The 24,966-nt window shown below is 45.0% G+C and overlaps 1 protein-coding gene across 1 annotated transcript; it reads left to right on the forward strand.

Annotated features, from left to right (window-relative positions):
- Nucleotides 1-1,827: 1,827 nt before the first annotated feature.
- On the forward strand, nucleotides 1,828-22,543 carry LOC139542081 (zinc finger protein 431-like). Its single transcript, XM_071347106.1, has 4 exons — nucleotides 1,828-2,514; nucleotides 5,014-5,820; nucleotides 19,768-20,097; nucleotides 21,347-22,543. The coding sequence occupies exons 1-4, from the start codon at nucleotides 2,055-2,057 to the stop codon at nucleotides 21,928-21,930; spliced, it is 2,181 nt and encodes a 726-aa protein (XP_071203207.1). The 5' UTR covers nucleotides 1,828-2,054; the 3' UTR covers nucleotides 21,931-22,543.
- Nucleotides 22,544-24,966: the final 2,423 nt, after the last annotated feature.

The raw sequence follows: 24,966 nt of genomic DNA on the forward strand, positions 1-24,966 counted from the left end.
GAAAAATGGTACGGTTGAGAGGGATGCTGCAAAAGGAATGGCAATTAAGTCTGGCTGCACAGCCAATTGGCAAACCTACTGTAAATTGAGAAGTCATGTGACTGTTTTTTTAAAACTGCATTGTTGGTTAAGGGCTTGCATTTCACTGTCTACACCTGTTGTATTCGGCTCATGTGACAAATAACATTTGATTTGATTACGTTCCTAAAGAAAATAAAGTACTTTTTACTCCATACACTTTCCCTGACACCCAAAGTACTCGTTACGTTTTGAATGCTCAGGCAGTTCATATATTTATCGATAAAATGCGTTGTCAGCCTCTGATCTGGTGGACTCACAAAACACAAATACTATGTTTGTAAATGATGCCTTAGTGTTGGAGTGAGCCCTTTGGCTTTCCGTACATTTTTATAAACAAGAACATTGTGTCGTCTGGTTTGCGTAATATCAGGAATTTAATTTGTACTTTTAATCAAGTATGACAATTGAGTACTTTTTCCCACCACTGTGGATAAGTACATTTAAAACCAGATACTTTTAGAATTTAACTCAGTCTGTTTTGTACTGTTTTTATTTGTATGTAAATATATGATTTGTAAATTGCAAAATGTTCATTATTAAATGGATGAATAGAATGTGCATTTCTTGGGGTCTCCTGAGTGGCACATCGGTCTAAGGCATCGCACTGCATCGCAGTGCTTGAGGCGTCACTACAGACCCAGACTGTATCACAACCGGCCTTGACCAGGAGTCCCATAGGGCGGCGCACAATTGGCACAGCGTCTTCCGGGTTAGGGGAGGGTTTGTCCGGGGGGGGCTTTACTTGGCTCATTGCGCTCTAGTGTCTCCTTGTGGCGGGCCGGGCTCCTGCAGGCTGACTTAGGTCATCAGTTGAACGGTGTTTCCTCTGACACATTGGTGCAGCTGACTTCCGGGTTATGCGGGCGGGAGTTAAGAAGTGCTTTCAGAGGACGCATGACTCGACCTTCGCCTCTCCCGAGCCCGTTGGCGATGAGACAAGATCGCAATTGGATATCACGAAATAGAAAAATAATAATATTGTGAATTTAATTTGAACCATAACCTCTTGAATTGAGTTGTTTTATTTAATTTAGTTAATTTGTGTACTAGTCGGCAAGATAAAGATGTGTGAAAATGTGTTGAGGGTGTTCCGAGAACATTTTGTTGACATGAAAAACGTTCCGAATAAACAATAAACTGATTGTTACCATCAGTATTACTCCAACATGTCAGAGAAAACACAGGTGCTGATTGTAAAAAAGATAATAAAACATAAACTAAATAGTTTAGCCAAAAATTTCAAAATTATCACAATGTTATGTCTGATTTCTTAGAGCCAATACTTTCCTCTGTGCAGACTGAGACCTGAATATGAATATGTACATTATGAATTAATACTAGAATAGTAATTGTTTAAAAAAAAATCTGTTTGTTCTTTTCCCCATCTAGATCAAATCACAATTTATTTAAAGTGCATTTAACAAAGTCACAACACACTTTATAGAGACAAAATAAGACAGAAAGCATAATCAAATACTGTGAAAACAGAGAAATTTGTCTCTCTGTGCTTGATTTCTCTGTTTTCACTGTATTTGACCTGTCAGGTGGATGGATTATCTTGGCAAAGGAGAAAATGTATTTTTTTATGACATTGTTGGCCAGAATAAACAATGTAGTGAATATTTCTCTAAACTGCGCTACCCACTCCAATCAGCAGATGGCGTTGTGAGTTTCAGGGGAATGCTTCTTGCGTGACGCATAATCTAGTGGACGGGACGGCACACTTCAACAACAAAGCAGCTTATTTAATTAACCACTTCGGTATCTTGCTAGCCAACAGAAAAGCGAAACACTGAAGCGCTTTAGCCCATTTTGGATATATTACTCTGTGTTTTAAACACAATTCTGTTTACGTATCTAGTAACGTTAGTTAACTTAAACGTAATTGACAATTTGTTGAAATTGATAGTCAAACTAGCAATAAGCTAGTCGCTAATGCTAACTAACTAGCTAGCTAGCTAACATCCCCGACCATGAGCTCAGTGAGCTACTCCTCTGCTAAAGAAGAGGAGGTCTGTTGCACGGAGAAAGAAGCTCTGAGGCTGAACATTATCGTAAAAGAGGAAGAGGGCGATATTACAGTGAAAGGAGAGGGAGGGGCTTTCAGAATGATAAAAGAGGAAGAGGAGGAGGATGTTACAGTGAAAGAGGAGAAAGAAACGTTTGGAGTGAAAGAGGAAGAGTGGATAGAGACTGTTATTGAGGAAGAGGAGGAGGAGGTAGAAGCTTTCAGAATTAAAAAGGAGGAAGAGGAGGATATCACATTGAAAGAACTGTTTGGAGTGAAAGAAGAAGAGGAGGAAGAAGCTTTCAGGATCAAAAAGGAAGAAGAAGAGGAGGATATTGTATTGAAAAAAGAGGAAGAGCCTTCTAGAGTGAAAGAGGATGAGGAAAGAGAGGAGAAGGAGACTGAACAAGATCTGATGATCCCCAGTGAGTATATCGGCTTTTATCAAAATAAAAGTCCTGCACTTCTGCCATATGTGCACAAAAAAATGTAATAACTTTTATTTTGAAAGCAGAGAGAAAGTGGGTCTGGAACGTTTGGAAAGTCTGTTTTAATAATACGTTCCTTTGGCTATTTTGTCTCAAATTCTTCCCGTTTGAAAGACCAATAGTCCAGCTCACCAACTCAGTAAGTTAAAATGTAATTTTATATCACCTCTGGCTTCTGACTGTTCAATTTTTTGTGCAACGGAATTGCGAGCAGCGCTAGTGTAAATACACCAGCATTGCTAAAAGAAGCTACAGTGAGAACTGTCTTTAAAACAGGGGCACAAACACTGCAGTTGTTGAACTAATGTGTCATTTTGAAGAGTTATTCAACTGAAATCCTACACTTGAATATGTTGTGGCTGCGTTTCCAGATTCTCTTGGAGCCTCTTACAGATAGCTAAACAACCAAATCTTCTACTCTTCAGTAGAGTTCAGTAGAGTTCAGTAGAGTAGAGTTCAGTAGAGTTCAGTAGAGTAGAGTTCAGTAGAGTTCAGTAGAGTAGAGTAGAGTTCAGTAGAGTAGAGTTCAGTAGAGTTCAGTAGAGTTCAGTAGAGTACAGTTCAGTAGAGTTCAGTAGAGTAGAGTTCAGTAGAGTTCAGTAGACTTCAGTAGAGTTCAGTAGAGTAGAGTTCAGTAGAGCTCAGTAGAGTAGAGTTCAGTAGAGTTCAGTAGAGTAGAGTTCAGTAGAGTAGAGTAGAGCTCAGTAGAGTAGAGTTCAGTAGAGTACAGCTCAGTAGAGTAGAGCTCAGTAGAGTAGAGCTCAGTAGAGTAGAGCTCCGTAGAGTTCAGTAGAGTTCAGTACAGTAAAGTAAAATACAGTAAATTAAACAGGTACTCTAGTGTGCTCTGCCTGCTATACTGTATTTCAACGTCCATGAATGTCTGGTGTCCGTCGGTGCTCAGTGGGTGAGAGGGCTGGTTACAGTAAATGGAAATAAAAGACTTGATTTTTTTGGGGTAACAGAATGATAACTTTTAATCACTAAATAATTCATAAACACAATTTGAATATCAGTTGAAACACTATATGTTATTGTTTGGTCTACTTTTACTTGTTACTTATGTCAACTTATATTATCCTCCCTCCTCAAAATATGTTAATGATATGTTAATGATATGTTAATGATATGATATGTTAATGATATGTTTGTTAATGATATGTCAACGATATGTTAATGATATGATATCTTAATGATATGTTTATGATATGATATGTTAATGATATGTTAGTTTTTAGTGACAAAATGACAAGGCACTGCCACTACTTTCTTAAAGACATGCTCCGGAACTTTGGTGACTACTAAGCGTTCTCTAAACCTTCCTCTTTGGGCCGGATGTGTCAACGTGTAGTTCATACATGCATAATCTATGAGAAGAATTAATATCTTACCTCAATTAGCCACGAAAATTCCTAGTTTGAAAGTGACAGTTGTGCTGTGCCATTTTCCCTACATTTCCCCCCAACGTGGGCCAGCCTCCTAGCAATTCAAGTTCAACAAATGAGCTTCAGCCCCCCCACCATATGAGTGACGGCTAGCAAGAGGCTTATCATGCACCCACAGTAAAGCAGAGAGAGAGAGTAATGACGTGGTGCACAAATCTATATGTGACGTAGTACGTGATTTTCAGGGACCACTTTTGGCTGTTGAGCACTACTTTAAGAAAAAAGTATTCAAAAGTAAAGGAGAATCTCTTTAAACTTACAGAAGGAAAATAAAGTGTCTGAAACTAAGTATAATAGTTGTCAGGGGAATTTACTTCATTATGATTGTTTTGATGCAGTCTGTTTCCAGTCCACTTTTCAGACTGTTTCCAATCCCTTTTCAGGCTGTTTCCAATCCCTTTTCAGGCTGTTTCCGATCCCTTTTCAAGCTGTTTCCAATCCCTTTTCAGGCTGTTTCCGATCCCTTTTCAAGCTGTTTCCAATCCCTTTTCAGGCTGTTTCCAATCCCTTTTCAGGCTGTTTCCAATCCCTTTTCAGGCTGTTTCCAATCCCTTTTCAGGCTGTTTCCGATCCCTTTTCAGTCTGTTTCCAATCCCTTTTCAGACTGTTTCCAATCCCTTTTCAGGCTGTTTCCAATCCCTTTTCAGGCTGTTTCCAATCCCTTTTCAGGCTGTTTCCGATCCCTTTTCAGTCTGTTTCCAATCCCTTTTCAGGCTGTTTCCAATCCCTTTTCAGGCTGTTTCCAATCCCCTTTCAGACTGTTTCCAATCCCCTTTTCAGACTAATTCTGGTAGATATTTTATAAGTGTTTTGATGCAGGCCTATTTCTAATACCCTTTCAGACTAATTCAGATGTTTTATAAGACTGTTTGACCAGAAATGTTTGCTTATGCCACAAATGATTTGCATAACAACAGTGAAGTTCAATAGTGTTTTCAATTAGTGTTTATTCAGGTCTCTCTGTTTAAATAAACCCTCTGTTTGTCTTTAGCAGGAGAAAAATCAGACTCAGAGGAACCAGAGACGTCCAAACCAGCAAAACGACACGACTGCTCCCACTGCGGGAAGAGTTTTACCAAGTTAGGGAACCTGAAAAGACATGAGAGAACGCACACTGGAGCAAAGCCTCATCACTGCTCCCAGTGTGGGAAGAGTTTTACTCAGTTAGGGAACCTAAAAATACATGAGAGAATACACACAGGAGAGAAGCCTTACGAATGCTCTCAGTGTGGAATGAGTTTTACCAAGTTAGGGTACCTGAAATCACATGAGAGAACACACACAGGAGAGAAGCCTTTCCACTGCTCACTGTGCGGAAAGAGTTTTACGGAGTTAGGCAACATGAAAAGGCATGAGCGGACACACACAGGCGAGAAGCCTCATCACTGCTCTCAATGTGGAAAGACTTTTACCGAGTTAGGGAGCCTGAAAATACATACGAGAATACACACCGGGGAGAAGCCTTTCCGCTGCTCCCTTTGTGGAAAGAGTTTTACAGAGTTAAGCAACCTGAAAAAACATGAGCGGATACACACAGGAGATAAGCCTTTCCACTGCTCCCTGTGTGGAAAGAGTTTTACAGAGTTAGGGAGTCTAAAAATGCATAAGAGAATACACACAGGTGAGAAGCCTCATCACTGTTCTCAGTGCGGAAAGAGTTTTACCAAGTTAGGGAACCTGAAAATGCATGAGAGAATACACACAGGAGAGAAGCCCTACCAATGCTCCCTGTGCGTAAAGAGTTTTACCTCATTAAGGCAATTGAAAGAACATGAAAGAATCCACACCATAGAGAAACGTTAGCAATGCTCCTAGTGTGAAATTATATATTTTTTAACCAGTTAGTTTTAACCAGTTGAAATACCATGAGTTAATACATACAGTGAAAATGCCTTACCACTGTTCCAGTGTATAAATGAATATATCACATCAAATATAATTTTAAGTTCATGAGAAAACACAAATAATGCTCCAACACTTGTCTTATAAATTGTACTACAAAATGCTGTGCTTCTGTTTATGCCACATGCAATGAAGTTGTATAAAAAGGACCAAAAAATACATTATGTTTTTTTATTTCAAAACAATAACTGAATATGAAGCAGGCTATGTCAGTGTGAATGTATCTGAGTAAAGAACATCACGCTGCTTGCTTAGCGATTACCACTTTCCCCTGATTAGACACATATAAATGAATTGATGTGGTCAGTGACTGAGAGGAATATGGTACCAGATATTAATACATCATTAATGAATTGATGTGGTCACTGACTGAGAGGAATATGGTACCAGACATTAACATTCACATACCTGGCTCGAACTCAGGACTGTCGTGGAAAATTGCAAGATTATGTTATAATGCTTGTATTGCAGTATAATGGTTGTTTTATTCGACAGAATAAAGTATTGTGTGTGTGTTCCACTGAGGATGGGCCTCTATGAGATATAGCACTGACAGAGGAGATTTACGATGTCTAAGGGTAATAAAGCCTAAAGAGCATTGCAGATAACATGAGGTCATGTTTTTGTGCTATACCGTACCAGGGTGAGACGGGTTCTCGTTTGGAGTAGGAGGGGGCCAGACACTGGTCTTTACAATGAGAACTGTTGACGCAGCAGTAACTGTCTGCTATGTTTTATAGATATCTTTCATACAAATCTTAACCTTTGTGAACTGTTCCTAAGATCTGTGGTTCGTCAGTGTAAGTTGAGAGGGGTGTATCTTGGCTATTAAAGATCTTTGTACTTTTCTGTTGGTACTTTTCAATGGTTCATTAGAGTTAGCGCATCATTGAAAGTCAAAAAAGGATATTGCAAAGCTCTTATTATTAAAGATGTAATTTAAGTAAAACTCTGAGTGGTGTGTGAAGTTTGTAACTCTCCTCATTTGGTAAAGCAGAAATATGCCACCACAGGACCTCTGCTTTACAAACACACGTGACCGTCCTCTCTCTCAAGCGTCTCTACTGTTTGCGCCACTCAAAAGCTAGTAATTGCGCAGGGCGCTTACGACTGAGGAGTAAGTTTCACACGTCTTCGCTGTGCTCCATTCAGCCCTCAAAACTTACAACAGCGACCACAGCGTTGAACTGAGCACAACTGTACATCCGAGTCACTAGGCACCACTATGAAGGACGTCTCGTTGCTGACTTCAGGTTTGCCACAAGCTTCACGGTAACTAAAGATTCGGACCGTAGCGCAGTGTTGCAAAGTCGTTTTTCGTCACAAAAGAGGCCACTCCTTGTAATATGTTCCGGTATTCTACGTACTTTTTGTGCTACCTGAAAATTGAGACGTGTCACTTTGCCACATTGAATCACAGCGATTTCTGCATAGTGCATCTTTAAATTGATATGTGGTACGAATACATTGAAGCAGCATATCAACTTGACATCATGTTTTTAGGTTACACTGGGGAGTAGAAGAATATTTTACCGGGGCTAATTATGTATACAACTTATTATTTCACATGGGGGAGATTTGGGAAGCTAAAAGACTAGCTTGCTTGCTGTCAACTAGCTGCTGTCAGAATAACCCACAGCCTACTGGCACAAAACGAGGTAAGAACTAAACAAACCATTCATTACATTGAACTATTATTTAAATATGCAGTTGGTTTTCTTTCAAATTAGCTTCCAGTGGTGAATGATGGGCTTCCGAGTGGCGCAGTGGAATAAGGCACTGCATCTCAGTGCTAGAGGCTTCACTACAGACCCTGGTTCCATTCCAGGCTGTATCACAGCGGTCTAAGGCACTGCATCTCAGTGCTAGAGGCATCATTACAGTCCCTGGTTCCATTCCAGGCTGTATCACAGCGGTCTAAGGCGCTGCATCTCAGTGCTAGAGGCGTCACTACAGACACCCTGGTTCGATTCCAGGCTGTATCACAGCGGTCTAAGGCACTGCGTCTCAGTGCTAGAGGCTTCACTACAGTCCCTGGTTCCATTCCAGGCTGTATCACAGCGGTCTAAGGCACTGTGTCTCAGTGCTAGAAGCTTCACTACTGACCCTGGTTCCATTCCAGGCTGTATCACAGCGGTCTAAGTCACTGCATCTCAGTGCTAGAGGCGTCATTACAGTCCCTGGTTCCATTCCATCATTACAGTCCCTGGTTCCATTCCAGGCTGTATCACAGCGGTCTAAGGCACTGTATCTCAGTGCTAGAGGCTTCACTCCAGTCCCTGGTTCCATTCCAGGCTGTATCACAGCGGTCTAAGGCACTGTATCTCAGTGCTAGAGGCTTCACTACAGACCCTGGTTCCATTCCAGGCTGTATCACAGCGGTCTAAGGCACTGTTTCTCAGTGCTAGAGGCTTCACTAGAGACCCTGGTTCCATTCCAGGCTGTATCACAGCGGTCTAAGTCACTGCATCTCAGTGCTAGAGGCGTCATTACAGTCCCTGGTTCCATTCCAGGCTGTATCACAGCGGTCTAAGGCACTGCATCTCAGTGCTAGAGGCGTCACTACAGTCCCTGGTTCCATTCCAGGCTGTATCACAGCGGTCTAAGGCACTGCATCTCAGTGCTAGAGGCTTCACTACAGACCATGATTCGATTCGAGGCTGTATCACAACCGGCCGGGATTGGGAATCCCGTAGGGCGGCGCACAAATGGCCCAGCGTCCTCTGGGTTTGGCCCGGGGTAGACCGACGTTGTAAATAAGAATTGGTTCTTCACTGGCTTGCCTTGTTAAATAAAGGTAAAATATAAAAAATGAGGGTTCAAGTGATTCTTCTTTTCCTTTTCCTCAAAAGGGGAAGACAACAACATGGAAATCTCTGCTGTCGCCCTCTAGTGAGTCTAGAAATGTGTTAACCGGTGTGTTACAGTATCATATTTACCAAAAGTTTGTTGGTCTGTTGCGCAAAAAAACGTTTTGCGCAACAGACCGTGATGTCCAGACCGTGACGTTAAAACTTCTTGTCAATAGGGGGGGCTGTTTTCACTTTGGAAAAAATCGTGCCCAAATTTAACGGCCTCGTACTCTGTTCTAGATCATACAATATGCATATTATTATTACTATTGGATAGAAAACACTCTGAAGTTTCTAAAACTGTTTGAATTATATCTGTGAGTAAAACAGAACTCATTTTGCAGCAAACTTCCAAACAGGAAGTGAAAATTCTGAAAATGGGGCTCTGTGTCAGGGCCTGCCTATTCAACTGGCTTATATTTATGGATCTGTATGCACTTCATACGCCTTCCACTAGATGTCAACAGGCAGTAGAATGTTGAATGGGGTGTCTAGCTTGATGTGAGACCGAATGAGAGCTTTTGGAGTGACAGGTCCGCTCTTTTGTCAGTATTCAACTGCGCACCAGGGAACCTCACATTGTCTTCTGAAATGCGTTCGGTATACACGACGAAATGCTCCGGCTCTGATTTTATTGGATACATATGAGAAAAACATCATAAAGTAGGATTTTCAACCGAGTATGATCAGTTTATTCGACGTTTATTGGGACTTTTGGAATTTTTCGTTCCAGGCGCAAAGATTTCTTGGACATGTGCCCTCCACATGGCTAGCCAAAGTTGCTAATTCGACAGAAGAAATGGACATTCTAAAACAAAACAACGATTTATTCTGGAACTAGGACTCCTTGCACAACATTCTGATGGAAGATCATCATAAGTAAGAGAATATTTATGATGTTATTTCGTATTTTTGTGGTTTATGTTGGCTCCAACAAGGCGGAGAATTGGTGAGCGCTGTCTCACAATATTGCATGCTGTACGTTGTACTAAAGTTATTTTTAAAAATCGAACACAGCGGTTGCATTAAGAACCTGTGTATCTCTCATTTGCTGTACAACATGTATTTTTTAGTAAAGTTTATGATGAGTTTTTTGGTTAGATTATGTGACTGTCCAACATTTCTCCGGACAATTTGGTGCATCATGGCTACGTATTCACAATGTAAAACCACAATTTGTACCTCTAAATATGCACATTTTCGAACAAAACATAAATGTATTGTATAACATGATGTTATAAGACTGTCATCTGATGAAGTTGTGCAAAGGTTAGTGATAAATTTTATCTCTATTTGTGGGTTTTGTGAAAGCTATGTTGGCGGTGAATAAATGGCGTTGTGTGTTTGGCTATTGTGGTGAGCTACTATAAATATATATTGTGTTTTCGCTGTAAAACACTTAAAAAAATCGGAAATATTGGCTTGATTCACAAGATGTTTATCTTTCATTTGCTGTACAACATGTATTTTTCATAAATGTTTTATGATGAGTATTTATGTATTTCACGTTGCTCTCTGTAATTATTCTGGCTGTTTTGGTGCTATTTGTGATGGTGGCTGCAATGTAAAACTACGATTTATACCTCTAAATATGCACATTTTCGAACAAAACATAAATGTATTGTATAACATGATGTTATAAGACTGTCATCTGATGAAGTTGTTCAAAGGTTAGTGATTAATTTTATCTCTATTTGTGGGTTTTGTGAAAGCTACCTTTGCGGTGGAAACATGGTGAAAACATGGCATTGTGTGATTGGCTATTGTGGTGAGCTAATATAAATATATATTGTGTTTTCGCTGTAAAACATTTTAAAAATCGTAAATGATGGTTGGATTCACAAGATGTTTATCTTTCATTTGCTGTATTGGACTTGTGATTTCATGAAATTATATTATATGATATCCCTGTCGCGATAGGCTAGCCTATGCTAGTCAGCTTTTTTGATGAGGAGGATTCCGGATCCGGGAGAGAGAAGCGGTAGAGGTTTTAAACAGGTCTGAACTCAGTAGATATGGTTTGGTTAAACAGGTCTGAACACAGTAGATATGGTTTGGTTAAACATGTCTGAACACAGTAGATATGGTTTGGTTAAACAGGTCTGAACACAGTAGATATGGTTTGGTTAAACAGGTCTACTGTTTGGAAGTGGTGTCTAGGGCTATAGAGGGTTAGAGAGGCTAGTTGGGGTTAGGGTGGTGTAGTGGAGGGAGGGAAGTGGTGTCTAGGGCTATAGAGGGTTAGAGAGGCTAGTTGGGGTTAGGGTGGTGTAGTGGAGGGAGGGAAGTGGTGTCTAGGGCTATAGAGGGTTAGAGGGGCTAGTTGGGGTTAGGGTGGTGTAGTGGAGGGAGGGAAGTGGTGTCTAGGGCTATAGAGGGTTAGAGGCTAGTTGGGGTTTGGGTGGTGTAGTGGAGGGAGGGAAGGGGTGTCTAGGGCTATAGAGGGTTAGAGAGGCTAGTTGGGGTTAGGGTGGTGTAGTGGAGGGAGGGAAGTGGTGTCTAGGGCTATAGAGGGTTAGAGAGGCTAGTTGGGGTTAGGGTGGTGTAGTGGAGGGAGGGAAGTGGTGTCTAGGGCTATAGAGGGTTAGAGAGGCTAGTTGGGGTTAGGGTGGTGTAGTGGAGGGAGGAAAGTGGTGTCTAGGGCTATAGAGGGTTAGAGGCTAGTTGGGGTTAGGGTGGTGGAGGGAGGGAGGGAGGGAAGTGGTGTCTAGGGCTATAGAGGGTTAGAGAGGCTAGTTGGGGTTAGGGTGGTGTAGTGGAAGGAGGGAGGTGGTGTCTAGGGCTATAGAGGGTTAGAGACTAGTTGGGGTTAGGGTGGTGTAGTGGAGGGAGGGAAGTGGTGTCTAGGGCTATAGAGGGTTAGAGAGGCTAGTTGGGGTTAGGGTGGTGTAGTGGAGGGAGGGAGGTGGTGTCTAGGGCTATAGAGGGTTAGAGGGGCTAGTTGGGGTTAGGGTGGTGTAGTGGAGGGAGGGACGTGGTGTCTAGGGCTATAGAGGGTTAGAGAGGCTAGTTGGGGTTAGGGTGGTGTAGTGGAGGGAGGGAAGTGGTGTCTAGGGCTATAGAGGGTTAGAGAGGCTAGTTGGGGTTAGGGTGGTGTAGTGGAGGGAGGGAGGTGGTGTCTAGGGCTATAGAGGGTTAGAGAGACTAGTTGGGGTTAGGGTGGTGGAGGGAGGGAGGGAAGTTGTGTCTAGGTCTATAGAGGGTTAGAGAGGCTAGTTGGGGTTAGGGTGGTGTAGTGGAGGGAGGGAGGTGGTGTCTAGGGCTATAGAGGGTTAGAGAGGCTAGTTGGGGTTACGGTGGTGTAGTGGAGGGAGGGAAGTGGTGTCTAGGGCTATAGAGGGTTAGAGAGGCTAGTTGAGTCTAGGGTGGTGTAGTGGAGGAAGGGAAGTGGTGTCTAGGGCTATAGAGGGTTAGAGACTAGTTGGGGTTAGGGTGGTGTAGTGGAGGGAGGGAAGTGGTGTCTAGGGCTATAGAGGGTTAGAGAGGCTAGTTGGGGTTAGGGTGGTGTAGTGGAGGGAGGGAAGTGGTGTCTAGGGCTATAGAGGGTTAGAGAGGCTAGTTGGGGTTAGGGTGGTGTAGTGGAGGGAGGGAAGTGGTGTCTAGGGCTATAGAGGGTTAGAGGGGCTAGTTGGGGTTAGGGTGGTGTAGTGGAGGGAGGGAAGTGGTGTCTAGGGCTATAGAGGGTTAGAGGCTAGTTGGGGTTTGGGTGGTGTAGTGGAGGGAGGGAAGGGGTGTCTAGGGCTATAGAGGGTTAGAGAGGCTAGTTGGGGTTAGGGTGGTGTAGTGGAGGGAGGGAAGTGGTGTCTAGGGCTATAGAGGGTTAGAGAGGCTAGTTGGGGTTAGGGTGGTGTAGTGGAGGGAGGGAAGTGGTGTCTGGGGTTATAGAGGGTTAGAGAGGCTAGTTGGGGTTAGGGTGGTGTAGTGGAGGGAGGAAAGTGGTGTCTAGGGCTATAGAGGGTTAGAGGCTAGTTGGGGTTAGGGTGGTGGAGGGAGGGAGGGAGGGAAGTGGTGTCTAGGGCTATAGAGGGTTAGAGAGGCTAGTTGGGGTTAGGGTGGTGTAGTGGAAGGAGGGAGGTGGTGTCTAGGGCTATAGAGGGTTAGAGGCTAGTTGGGGTTAGGGTGGTGTAGTGGAGGGAGGGAAGTGGTGTCTAGGGCTATAGAGGGTTAGAGAGGCTAGTTGGGGTTAGGGTGGTGTAGTGGAGGGAGGGAGGTGGTGTCTAGGGCTATAGAGGGTTAGAGGGGCTAGTTGGGGTTAGGGTGGTGTAGTGGAGGGAGGGACGTGGTGTCTAGGGCTATAGAGGGTTAGAGAGGCTAGTTGGGGTTAGGGTGGTGTAGTGGAGGGAGGGAAGTGGTGTCTAGGGCTATAGAGGGTTAGAGAGGCTAGTTGGGGTTAGGGTGGTGTAGTGGAGGGAGGGAGGTGGTGTCTAGGGCTATAGAGGGTTAGAGAGGCTAGTTGGGGTTAGGGTGGTGGAGGGAGGGAGGGAAGTCGTGTCTAGGTCTATAGAGGGTTAGAGAGGCTAGTTGGGGTTAGGGTGGTGTAGTGGAGGGAGGGAGGTGGTGTCTAGGGCTATAGAGGGTTAGAGAGGCTAGTTGGGGTTAGGGTGGTGTAGTGGAGGGAGGGAGGTGGTGTCTAGGGCTATAGGGGGTTAGAGAGGCTAGTTGGGGTTACGGTGGTGTAGTGGAGGGAGGGAGGGAAGTGGTGTCTAGGGCTATAGAGGGTTAGAGAGGCTAGTTGGGGTTAGGGTGGTGTAGTGGAGGGAGGGAAGTGGTGTCTAGGGCTATAGAGGGTTAGAGACTAGTTGGGGTTAGGGTGGTGTAGTGGAGGGAGGGAAGTGGTGTCTAGGGCTATAGAGAGTTAGAGAGGCTAGTTGGGGTTAGGGTGGTGTAGTGGAGGGAGGGAAGTGGTGTCTAGGGCTATAGAGGGTTAGAGAGGCTAGTTGGGGTTAGGGTGGTGTAGTGGAGGGAGGGAAGTGGTGTCTAGGGCTATAGAGGGTTAGAGAGGCTAGTTGGGGTTAGGGTGGTGTAGTGGAGGGAGGGAGGGAAGTGGTGTCTAGGGCTATAGAGGGTTAGAGAGGCTAGTTGGGGTTAGGGTGGTGTAGTGGAAGGAGGGAGGTGGTGTCTAGGGCTATAGAGGGTTAGAGGCTAGTTGGGGTTAGGGTGGTGGAGGGAGGGAGGGAAGTCGTGTCTAGGGCTATAGAGGGTTAGAGGCTAGTTGGGGTTAGGGTGGTGTAGTGGAGGGAGGGAGGTGGTGTCTAGGGCTATAGAGGGTTAGAGAGGCTAGTTGGGGTTAGGGTGGTGGAGGGAGGGAGGGAAGTGGTGTCTAGGGCTATAGAGGGTTAGAGAGGCTAGTTGGGGTTAGGGTGGTGTAGTGGAGGGAGGGAAGTGGTGTCTAGGGCTATAGAGGGTTAGAGGCTAGTTGGGGTTAGGGTGGTGTAGTGGAGGGAGGGACGTGGTGTCTAGGGCTATAGAGGGTTAGAGGCTAGTTGGGGTTAGGGTGGTGTAGTGGAGGGAGGGAAGTGGTGTCTAGGGCTATAGAGGGTTAGAGACTAGTTGGGGTTAGGGTGGTGTAGTGGAGGGAGGGAAGTGGTGTCTAGGGCTATAGAGGGTTAGAGGCTAGTTGGGGTTAGGGTGGTGTAGTGGAGGGAGGGAGGGAAGTGGTGTCTAGGGCTTTAGAGGGTTAGAGGCTAGTTGGGGTTAGGGTGGTGTAGTGGAGGGAGGGAGGTGGTGTCTAGGGCTATAGAGGGTTAGAGAGGCTAGTTGGGGTAGGGTGGTGTAGTGGAGGGAGGGAAGTGGTGTCTAGGGCTATAGAGGGTTAGAGGCTAGTTGGGGTTAGGGTGGTGTAGTGGAGGGAGGGAGGTGGTGTCTAGGGCTATAGAGGGTTAGAGAGGCTAGTTGGGGTTAGGGTGGTGTAGTGGAGGGAGGGAAGTGGTGTCTAGGGCTATAGAGGGTTAGAGGCTAGTTGGGGTTAGGGTGGTGTAGTGGAGGGAGGGAAGTGGTGTCTAGGGCTATAGAGGGTTAGAGGCTAGTTGGGGTTAGGGTGGTGTAGTGGAGGGAGGGAAGTGGTGTCTAGGGCTATAGAGGGTTAGAGGCTAGTTGGGGTTAGGGTGGTGTAGTGGAGGGAGGAAAGTGGTGTCTAGGGCTATAGAGGGTTAGAGGCTAGTTGGGGTTAGGGTGGTGGAGGGAGGGAGGGAGGGAAGTGGTGTCTAGGGCTATAGAGGGTTAGAGAGGCTAGTTGGGGTTAGGGTGGTGTAGTGGAGGGAGGGAGGTGGTGTCTAGGGCTATAGAGGGTTAGAGAGGCTAGTTGGGGTTAGGGTGGTGTAGTGGAGGGAGGAAAGTGGTGTCTAGGGCTATAGAGGGTTAGAGGCTAGTTGGGGTTAGGGTGGTGTAGTGGAGGGAGGGAGGTGGTGTCTAGGGCTATAGAGGGTTAGAGGCTAGTTGGGGTTAGGGTGGTGGAGGGAGGGAGGGAGGGAAGTGGTGTCTAGGGCTATAGAGGGTTAGAGTCTAGTTGGGGTTAGGGTGGTGTAGTGGAGGGAGGGAGGTGGTGTCTAGGGCTATAGAGGGTTAGAGAGGCTAGTTGGGGTTAGGGTGGTGGAGGGAGGGAGGGAAGTGGTGTCTAGGGCTATAGAGGGTTAGAGAGGCTAGTTGGGGTTAGGGTGGTGTAGTGGAGGGAGGGACGTGGTGTCTAGGGCTATAGAGGGTTAGAGGCTAGTTGGGGTTAGGGTGGTGTAGTGGAGGGAGGGAAGTGGTGTCTAGGGCTATAGAGGGTTAGAGGCTAGTTGGGATTAGGGTGGTGTAGTGGAGGGAGGGAGGTGGTGTCTAGGGCTATAGAGGGTTAGAGGCTAGTTGGGGTTAGGGTGGTGTAGTGGAGGGAGGGAAGTGGTGTCTAGGGCTATAGAGGGTTAGAGAGGCTAGTTGGGGTTAGGGTGGTGTAGTGGAGGGAGGGAAGTGGTGTCTAGGGCTATAGAGGGTTAGAGGCTAGTTGGGGTTAGGGTGGTGTAGTGGAGGGAGGGAAGTGGTGTCTAGGGCTATAGAGGGTTAGAGAGGCTAGTTGGGGTTAGGGTGGTGTAGTGGAGGGAGGGAAGTGGTGTCTAGGGCTATAGAGGGTTAGAGAGGCTAGTTGGGGTTAGGGTGGTGTAGTGGAGGGAGGGAGGGAAGTGGTGTCTAGGGCTATAGAGGGTTAGAGAGGCTAGTTGGGGTTAGGGTGGTGTAGTGGAAGGAGGGAGGTGGTGTCTAGGGCTATAGAGGGTTAGAGGCTAGTTGGGGTTTGGGTGGTGTAGTGGAGGGAGGGAGGTGGTGTCTAGGGCTATAGAGGGTTAGAGGTTAGTTGGGGTTAGGGTGGTGGAGGGAGGGAGGGAGGGAGGGAAGTGGTGTCTAGGGCTATAGAGGGTTAGAGTCTAGTTGGGGTTAGGGTGGTGTAGTGGAGGGAGGGAGGTGGTGTCTAGGGCTATAGAGGGTTAGAGAGGCTAGTTGGGGTTAGGGTGGTGGAGGGAGGGAGGGAAGTGGTGTCTAGGGCTATAGAGGGTTAGAGAGGCTAGTTGGGGTTAGGGTGGTGTAGTGGAGGGAGGGAAGTGGTGTCTAGGGCTATAGAGGGTTAGAGGCTAGTTGGGGTTAGGGTGGTGTAGTGGAGGGAGGGAAGTGGTGTCTAGGGCTATAGAGGGTTAGAGGCTAGTTGGGGTTAGGGTGGTGTAGTGGAGGGAGGGAGGTGGTGTCTAGGGCTATAGAGGGTTAGAGGCTAGTTGGGGTTAGGGTGGTGTAGTGGAGGGAGGGAAGTGGTGTCTAGGGCTATAGAGGGTTAGAGAGGCTAGTTGGGGTTAGGGTGGTGTAGTGGAGGGAGGGAAGTGGTGTCTAGGGCTATAGAGGGTTAGAGGCTAGTTGGGGTTAGGGTGGTGTAGTGGAGGGAGGGAAGTGGTGTCTAGGGCTATAGAGGGTTAGAGAGGCTAGTTGGGGTTAGGGTGGTGTAGTGGAGGGAGGGAAGTGGTGTCTAGGGCTATAGAGGGTTAGAGAGGCTAGTTGGGGTTAGGGTGGTGTAGTGGAGGGAGGGAAGTGGTGTCTAGGGCTATAGAGGGTTAGAGGCTAGTTTGGGTTAGGGTGGTGTAGTGGAGGGAGGGAAGTGGTGTCTAGGGCTATAGAGGGTTAGAGAGGCTAGTTGGGGTTAGGGTGGTGTAATGGAGGGAGGGAAGTGGTGTCTAGGGCTATAGAGGGTTAGAGGCTAGTTGGGGTTAGGGGGGTGTAGTGGAGGGAGGGAGGTGGTGTCTAGGGCTGTAGAGGGTTAGAGGCTAGTTGGGGTTAGGGTGGTGTAGTGGAGGGAGGGAGGTGGTGTCTAGGGCTATAGAGGGTTAGAGAGGCTAGTTGGGGTTAGGGTGGTGTAGTGGAGGGAGGGAGGTGGTGTCTAGGGCTATAGAGGGTTAGAGGCTAGATGGGGTTAGGGTGGTGTAGTGGAGGGAGGGAGGTGGTGTCTAGGGCTATAGAGGGTTAGAGGCTAGTTGGGGTTAGGGTGGTGTAGTGGAGGGAGGGAGGTGGTGTCTAGGGCTCTTTCACTTTCTTAGAGGAACAGGACTAATGAAGAGAATTTAATGTAGGTACGCCGTGACTGGCCTCACACTCCAGTGCAGTAGGGGGCGGTGTATGGATGTGATCTGCCAAACAAATCTCAAAGAAGAAGTCAAAAAATGGCGATGTGCGTCTTTCAGATGATGCTTCTTGCGTGACGTAAAATCTAGTGGACAGCACAGGACCCTTTTTCAGCAACCCGGGTAGCTTGATAGCAAACAGCCTAAACATTGGAGCACTTTAAACACATTTGTGTTTTAAACTGTAGATGTACACTACATGGCAAAAGTACACTACATACAAAAGTATGTGGACACCCCTTCAAATTAGTGGGTTTGGCTATTTCAGCCACATCCGTTGCTGACAGGTGTATAAAATCGAGCACATCGCCATGCAATCTCCATAGACAAACATTTTGCAGTAGAATAGCCCGTACTGAAGAGCTCAGTGACTTTCAACGTGGCACCGTCATAGGATGCCACCTTTCCAACAAGTCAGTTCGTCAAATCTCTACTTTGCTAGAGCTGCCCCGGTGAACTATAAGGGCTGTTATTGTGAAGGGGAAACATCTAGCGCCTTGCAGTTGGATGCTGAGCAGTTGCCATACCAGGCGGTGATGCAGTCAGTCAAGATGCTCTCAATGGTGCACCTGTATAACGTTTTTTTTTGTTTGTTAATTCTTTACCTCTTTTTCTCCCCAATTTCGTGGTATCCAGTTGGTAGTTAGTCTTGTCCCATCGCTGCAACTCCCGTACCGCCTCGGTAGAGGCGAAGGTCGAGAGCCATGCGTTCTCCGAAACACGGCCCTGCCAAGCCGCACTGCTTCTTGACACACTGCTCGCTTAACCCGGAAGCCAGCAGCACCAATGTGTCGGAGGAAACACATTACAACTGGCGCCCACGGGAGTAGCTAGAGTGCGATGGAACAAGGACATCCCGGCCGGCCAAACCCTCCCCTAACCCAGACGACGTTGGGCCAATTGTGCACCGCCTTCATGGGTCTCTCGAGGTACGAACCCAGGCTGTGTGTCCTCTTCACGACTGTGTTGGTGTGTCCACAATCAGCTCCTTTGTCTTGCTGACGTTGAGGGAGAGATTGTTGCGCTGTCACCAAAAGGCTGTCTAATCGTCATCGGTATTCAGGCCTACCACCGACATGTCGTCGGCAAACTTAATGATGGTGTTGGAGTTGCACTCGGCCATGCGGTCGTGGGATAACAGGGAGTAGAGGAGGGGACTAAGCACGCACCCCTGAGGGGCCTCTGTGTTGAGGGTACGCATGGTGGATGTATTGTTACCTACATTCACCACCTGGGGCCGGTCCGTCAGGAAGTCCAGGATCCAGTTGCAGAGGGAGGTGTTCAGTCCCAGGGTCCTTAGCTTACCATATTTTTACCTTAGATATGCGGTACTTTTCTGCATATGCTTCTATTTTTCAACGCCAAACCTACCACTGGTGTGGCCAAGGACCTCTATTGTTATGTCATCTGACCTTTGTGATCAGCTGACAGTCACTCCTCTTTGCCCTCTCTTTGAGCTGAAGGCTAGAAGCTTGCTTACAATGGGATTAGTGGGATTTTGCAGAAAATAAAAGCCCTATGCTAAAGAATATGTTTAAATTTGGCTAGAGGAGCATTAGCTTATTATAAAGTTGACCCTGCTCCCAAAGTACCATTATCATGTCTCCTGTCCTATGAGGAAATAGTGTGCTGGACCCACGGGTAAACAAACATCCTTGACAAGTATAAAGCCATCACTCACCCCCACATTTTCGAATCAATTAGTGCACTTCTCTCTGTTCCAGGGAGCCGAACCGACCAACCGAAATAGAGAATTGTGAGGCGCTGGACAGAGGAGGCGTACTCAATGCCTCAGGATTGCTTTGCGACTACTGATTGGAATATGTTAAATTACTCATCCATCAACATTGAGGAATATAATGTATATATATTCTACAAACCCTACTGAGTATTCTCTACAATACTTTTGCTGCGGCACCCGCAATATTGTTTGCTTTATAAAGACAATACGAAATATGGCCATTTATTTGACCTTGGAACATGGTTTAAAACCCATATTTAATGCAAATGTTACAAATGTTACAAATATAAATAATTGTTAATGTTTAGACAATTACTTATCATATATAACGAATAAATACAGGTCATTGACACCTTTCCACTATTACGTGTGGGACATTTATTTAGAAAATCTTCCAAAATTCCGTGACCCGGAAGTACTTTTTTTGTGTTGCTAACGGGACGCTGATCTCGTTATCAACCACGGTAGCTTGCTAGCCAATATAGCTAAAACGTTAAAGCTCCTTAGACACTTTCGGTGTGTATTAGCCACTGTTTTAAACACACGTATGTCATATAGCTAGCTAATTGTCGCATATAATTGAATTTTACGTTGCTAGTAGTTAGCTAGCTAGCTGGTTAAATTAGCAGTAGCACTTGACGTGTCATTAATGCTAACTAGCCAGCTAACATCCCTGACCATGAGCTCACTAAGCTACTCTCCCCCTGCTGAAGAAGAGGAGGTCTGCTGGACGGTGAAAGAGGAGGAGGAAGAGGAGGCTGTCACCGTTAAACAAGAAGTAGCGGGTGAGGCTGTTACAGTGAAAGAAGAGGAAGACGCTTTCAGAGTGAAACAGGAGGAAGCGAAAGAGCAGGATGTTGGAGTGGAGGGGGAGATCACTGTCACATTGGATGAGGAAGACGTTTTTGGAGTGGAGGAGGAAGAGAAGACTGGAAATCTGATTAACACCAGTAAGTACAATCTAAAAAACAGGGCCACAAACTCTGCAGTTGTTTTACTAATGTGTGTTTTGAAAAAGGGCATTCTACACTTGAATATGTTGTTCTGTACTTTTAGGAATTGTTAAAGCTACAAAGAGTGGGGTCAGCCAACAAAACGTTAATGGATGAAATGCTTTACATTATATTTGTCCAAATCTCTTTCTGTAGTGCTTTGCTCAGTCTCTACTCTATACTCGACAACCCATGAGCAAATTATATATATATATTTTAAAACATGTTTTGAAGCGCTACAATCATTAGTGTTTTTATCATCTCAATGGTGTCATGAGGTCATTAGGTCCTTCATTGTTTTGATATAAGATAAGACAGACTGATCTGATTTAAAATATCTATGATACCACATCATCTAACCTGTTATTACCACCAACTCATGTCTGATTTGCAAATGATGAAGAAAACCCGAATCAAGACGAGGATTATTTTGATCTGGATTAAATGTTGTAAAAGGAACTGGCCACCAGTTATTTAATTGAAGCAAAAAGGCACGACAACCTGTGGATTATGGTGAGTAACACTAAGGACTGTTCTTCGGCGTGTTGCGAAGCCGGAGTGCCGGGAAACAGCCCTTAACACTGTGTTATTCATTTACAGGTTTGAGTCAAATGGTTATTATCCCTTGCATGGGATAAGAATGTCTATTTTTTTCTTCCAGTGGAGATACAGTTGATGAATTACATGGCTGGGCTGTGGGACAATGGAGATACAGTTGATGAATTACATGGCTGGGCTGTGGGACAATGGAGATACAGTTGATGAATTACATGGCTGGGCTGTGGGACAATGGAGATTAGTTGATGAATTACATGGCTGGGCTGTGGGACAATGGAGATACAGTTGATGAATTACATGGCTGGGCTGTGGGACAGTGGAGATTAGTTGATGAATTACCTGGCTGGGCTTTGGGACAGTATGGAGATACAGTTGAGTAATTACCTGGCTGGGCTGTGGGACAGTATGGAGATACAGTTGATGCATTACCTGGCTGGGCTGTGGGACAGTGGATGTACATGGATAATTCAAATGGAACTGTTATTTATTATCGTAAATAACTAGCACTTGTCAACCAATCAGCACCCAGGATCCAAACTATATTGAAGGATCTAGTCTGGATTAAACCTCATAGGAAGACAGTTTAATCATGTGGAGATTTTATTCAGGTCTCGCTGTTTAACCAAATACTCTGTTTTTTCTTTGACAGGAGCGATATCAGACTGTCACTCTGACAGAGGAAAGAGTCCTTCAGGGGAACCCGATCCAGAGACGTCCAAACCAGTGAGGCGACACCACTGCTCACAGTGTGGAAAGATATTTATCAGGTTAAAGCACCTGAAAGAACACAAGAGAACGCACACAGGGGAGAAGCCTTATCATTGCTCCCAGTGTGGAAAGGGTTTTGGACACTTAGGGCATCTAAAAGTGCATGAAAGAACACACACTGTAGAGAGGCCTTTTCAATGCTCTCAGTGTGGCCAGAGATTTATCCAGTCGTCGCACCTGAAAGAGCATGAGAGAACACACACAGGAGATAAGCCTTTCCAATGTTCTCAGTGTAAAAAGAGTTATACCAAGTTAGGGAACCTGAAAATGCATGCGAGAATACACACAGGAGAGAAGCCTTTCCACTGCTCCCTGTGCGAAAAGAGTTTTACCTATTTAGGGATACTGAAAAAGCATGAAATGACACACACACGAGAGAAGCCTTTCCAATGCTCCCAATGTGGAAAGAGTTTGACCGAACACACACAGGAGGGGAGAAGACCTAACGTTGTTAAGACCAGTTAAGGCCCCGGAATAATCACCTCCAAAATTATTAACACCCTTGATAAAGATTTGTTTATCAAGGGTGATCAACAATACAAGTACTGAGTTGAATATTGTATGCTGAAATTGTGTTTTATACAAATACAATTGCTCAGAGAAAAATATTTTGTTTAACAAGTGAAAAAAAACTAAAAACCGTTAGCTTTCATTTATTGGCACCCGTAAAGATTCTTGTAATTAAATTAAATAAAATCTACATTAACATTGTGATGGGACATTTTCTCTCTGTGTCTCAGATTGTATGTTTAGAATAATGTTGCTCTGTAATTACATGTCTTGGTTTGGTTCATGCGAGTGACTGACTGATTGTACACACTGATTGTAGATGGGAGTAAACCATAAGCAATTTAGCAGTACGGCCCAGAACATTGCTCTGTGGGACAAAAGGAGTATCTCAGCCTCGTGAGGTATCAGTCAGTCACATGCAGGAACCAACGTTAATAATGAATAACGTCAATCTTGTTTGTGTACCTGTATATAAGGGCTGAAAGTGAACGCCCTTTTCATCAAGCTTGGATTGAGTTTGTGAACCTTCCCGGGCCGTGATAATAAAGAGTGATTTGTTTAAAGTTGACATCAGGCGTCCCTGGTGTTGAATTTCCACCACAACATTAAACTTTTTTATATATATATATATATATCTTTTTTTTTTTACAGTTCATGTCTTCCTGTGCCACTGGGATATAAAAGTTAGGTAACACATGTAAAAATCCATCTGCTCATACTTTTACATGTGTTACCTAACTTTTACTCACATATGAGTCATTTAGCAGACTCCCTTTTCCAGAGCCACTTACAGTAGTAGTGAGTCATTTAGCAGACTCTCTTATCCAGAGCCATTTACAGTAGTAGTGAGTCATTTAGCAGACTCTCTTATCCAGAGCCATTTACAGTAGTAGTGAGTCATTTAGCAGACTCTCTTATCCAGAGCCATTTACAGTAGTAGTGAGTCATTTAGCAGACTCCCTTTTCCAGAGCCACTTACAGTAGTAGTGAGTCATTTAGCAGACTCTCATATCCAGAGCCATTTACAGTAGTAGTGAGTCATTTAGCAGACTCTCTTATCCAGCCTTTAGTGAGAGTAACCAATACATGTAAACACCTGGAGCTAAACAGCGTTGGAGCCAGTGGTGGGTTTGGCACTTGGATTGGAAAAAGGTAATATGGGGATATGAAACAAAGATGGAGGTCTTTGGCTAGACACACTAGCGGTGTGTTTGGCATCGAAAGATAGATGAATGCGCAGTAAAGAACCTCATATCTACTGTAAAATATGGTCGGGGATATTTGATGTTATGGGGCTGTTCCGCTTCCACTGGTCCTGAGGCCTTTGTTACGGTCAACAGCATCATGAATTCTACCTGGTACCAGGAAATGTTTGGCCAAAATCTGGTTTCCTCTGACAGGAGGCTGAAACTTGGCTTCAAATGGATCATCCAGATAGACAATTTTTATTTTATTTAACTAGGCAAGTCAGTTAAGAACAAATTCTTATTTACAATGACGGCCTGGGAACAGTGGGTTAACTGCCTTGTTCAGGGGGCAGAACGACAGATTTTTATCTTGTCAGCTCGGGGATTCGATCTAGCAACGCTCTAACCACTAGGCTGCCTGCCACCCCAAGCACACATCAAAATCCACATAGAAATGGTTCATTGACTACAAACCAACATTTTGCAAAGGCCATCTCAGTCTCCGGAACAAACCCCATTAAGAACCTGTGGTTTGAATTGAACGAGAGCAGTCCATAAACGCAGACCGGCGGATATCAAGGATCTGGTAGGAGTCTGTATGGAGGCATGGTCTAAGATCCCTCCTGGTGTGTTCTAGAACTCATCAAACATCTGGGTGGAGTCTATATGGAGGAATGGTCTAAGATCCCTCCTGGTGTGTTCTAGAACTCATCAAACATCTGGGTGGAGTCTGTATGGAGGAATGGTCTAAGATCCCTCCCAGTGTGTTCTAGAACTCATCAAACATCTGGGTGGAGTCTATATGGAGGCATGGTCTAAGATCCCTCCCGGTGTGTTCTAGAACTCATCAAACATCTGGGTGGAGTCTATATGGAGGCATGGTCTAAGAACCCTCCCGGCGTGTTCTAGAACTCATCAAACATCTGGTAGGATTCTGTATGGAGGAATGGTCTTAGATCCATCTACAGTCTCATAAAACATGTTATTCTTGCAAGGGGAGGTGCCCATAATATTGATGATGATGGTTGTCATTAGCATCATCGCTAACAGCTACACATAGTGGTATACAAATGCACACACTCATGATGGTTGTCATTAGCATCATCGCTAACAACTACACATAGTGGTAGACAAATGCACTCATGATGGTTGTCATTAGCATCATCGCTAACAGCTACACATAGTGGTAGACAAATGCACTCACTCATGATGGTTGTCATTAGCATCATCGCTAACAGCTACACATAGGGTTAGACAAATGCACACACTCATGATGGTTGTCATTAGCATCATCGCTAACAGCTACACATAGTGGTAGACAAACAGTCATGATGGTTGTCATTAGCATCATCGCTAACAGCTACACATAGTGGTAGACAAATGCACACACTCATGATGGTTGTCATTAGCATCATCGCTAACAACTACACATAGTGGTAGACAAACACTCATGATGGGCATTTCCGTGGCGTTTCCTCTTCAGAAAGTTGAAGGAAAATACAAAATAATTTAGGTCAATTTAACGACGACTTGCGGGCAGTGGGTTCAGCATAAATGTTGAACAAAACATTTATACAAATTATACCACCACCCAAAAGGACACTTTAGAGCCTGGAAGGGTAAAGGGGCATGTGCTCTACACAGGTAGAGTCCTATCTGTCCATGTTGCCTTTTGCAAAGTGGCCACTGCTTCATGTGGCAACACCAACACTCACCTAAATAGTCCATATGCCACTGGGTGAAAGAAGTTTTCATTGTTTTTGGGCAGCATTATGTGAGGTGTTGTTAGCGATGAGCCTTGAGG

The sequence above is a fragment of the Salvelinus alpinus genome, chromosome 2 (genome assembly GCF_045679555.1).
Source record: "Salvelinus alpinus chromosome 2, SLU_Salpinus.1, whole genome shotgun sequence".
Classification (NCBI taxonomy): Eukaryota; Metazoa; Chordata; class Actinopteri; order Salmoniformes; family Salmonidae; genus Salvelinus; species Salvelinus alpinus.

Excerpts from the sequence above, each read along its gene's own strand:
- LOC139542081 (XM_071347106.1), top strand. The coding sequence starts at position 2,055 with ATGAGCTCAGTGAGCTACTCCTCTGCTAAAGAAGAGGAGGTCTGTTGC. Across the intron at positions 2,515-5,013 it reads ACAAGATCTGATGATCCCCA|CAGGAGAAAAATCAGACTCA; the intron begins GTGAGTATATCG and ends GTTTGTCTTTAG. Across the intron at positions 20,098-21,346 it reads TGGAAATCTGATTAACACCA|GAGCGATATCAGACTGTCAC; the intron begins GTAAGTACAATC and ends TTTCTTTGACAG.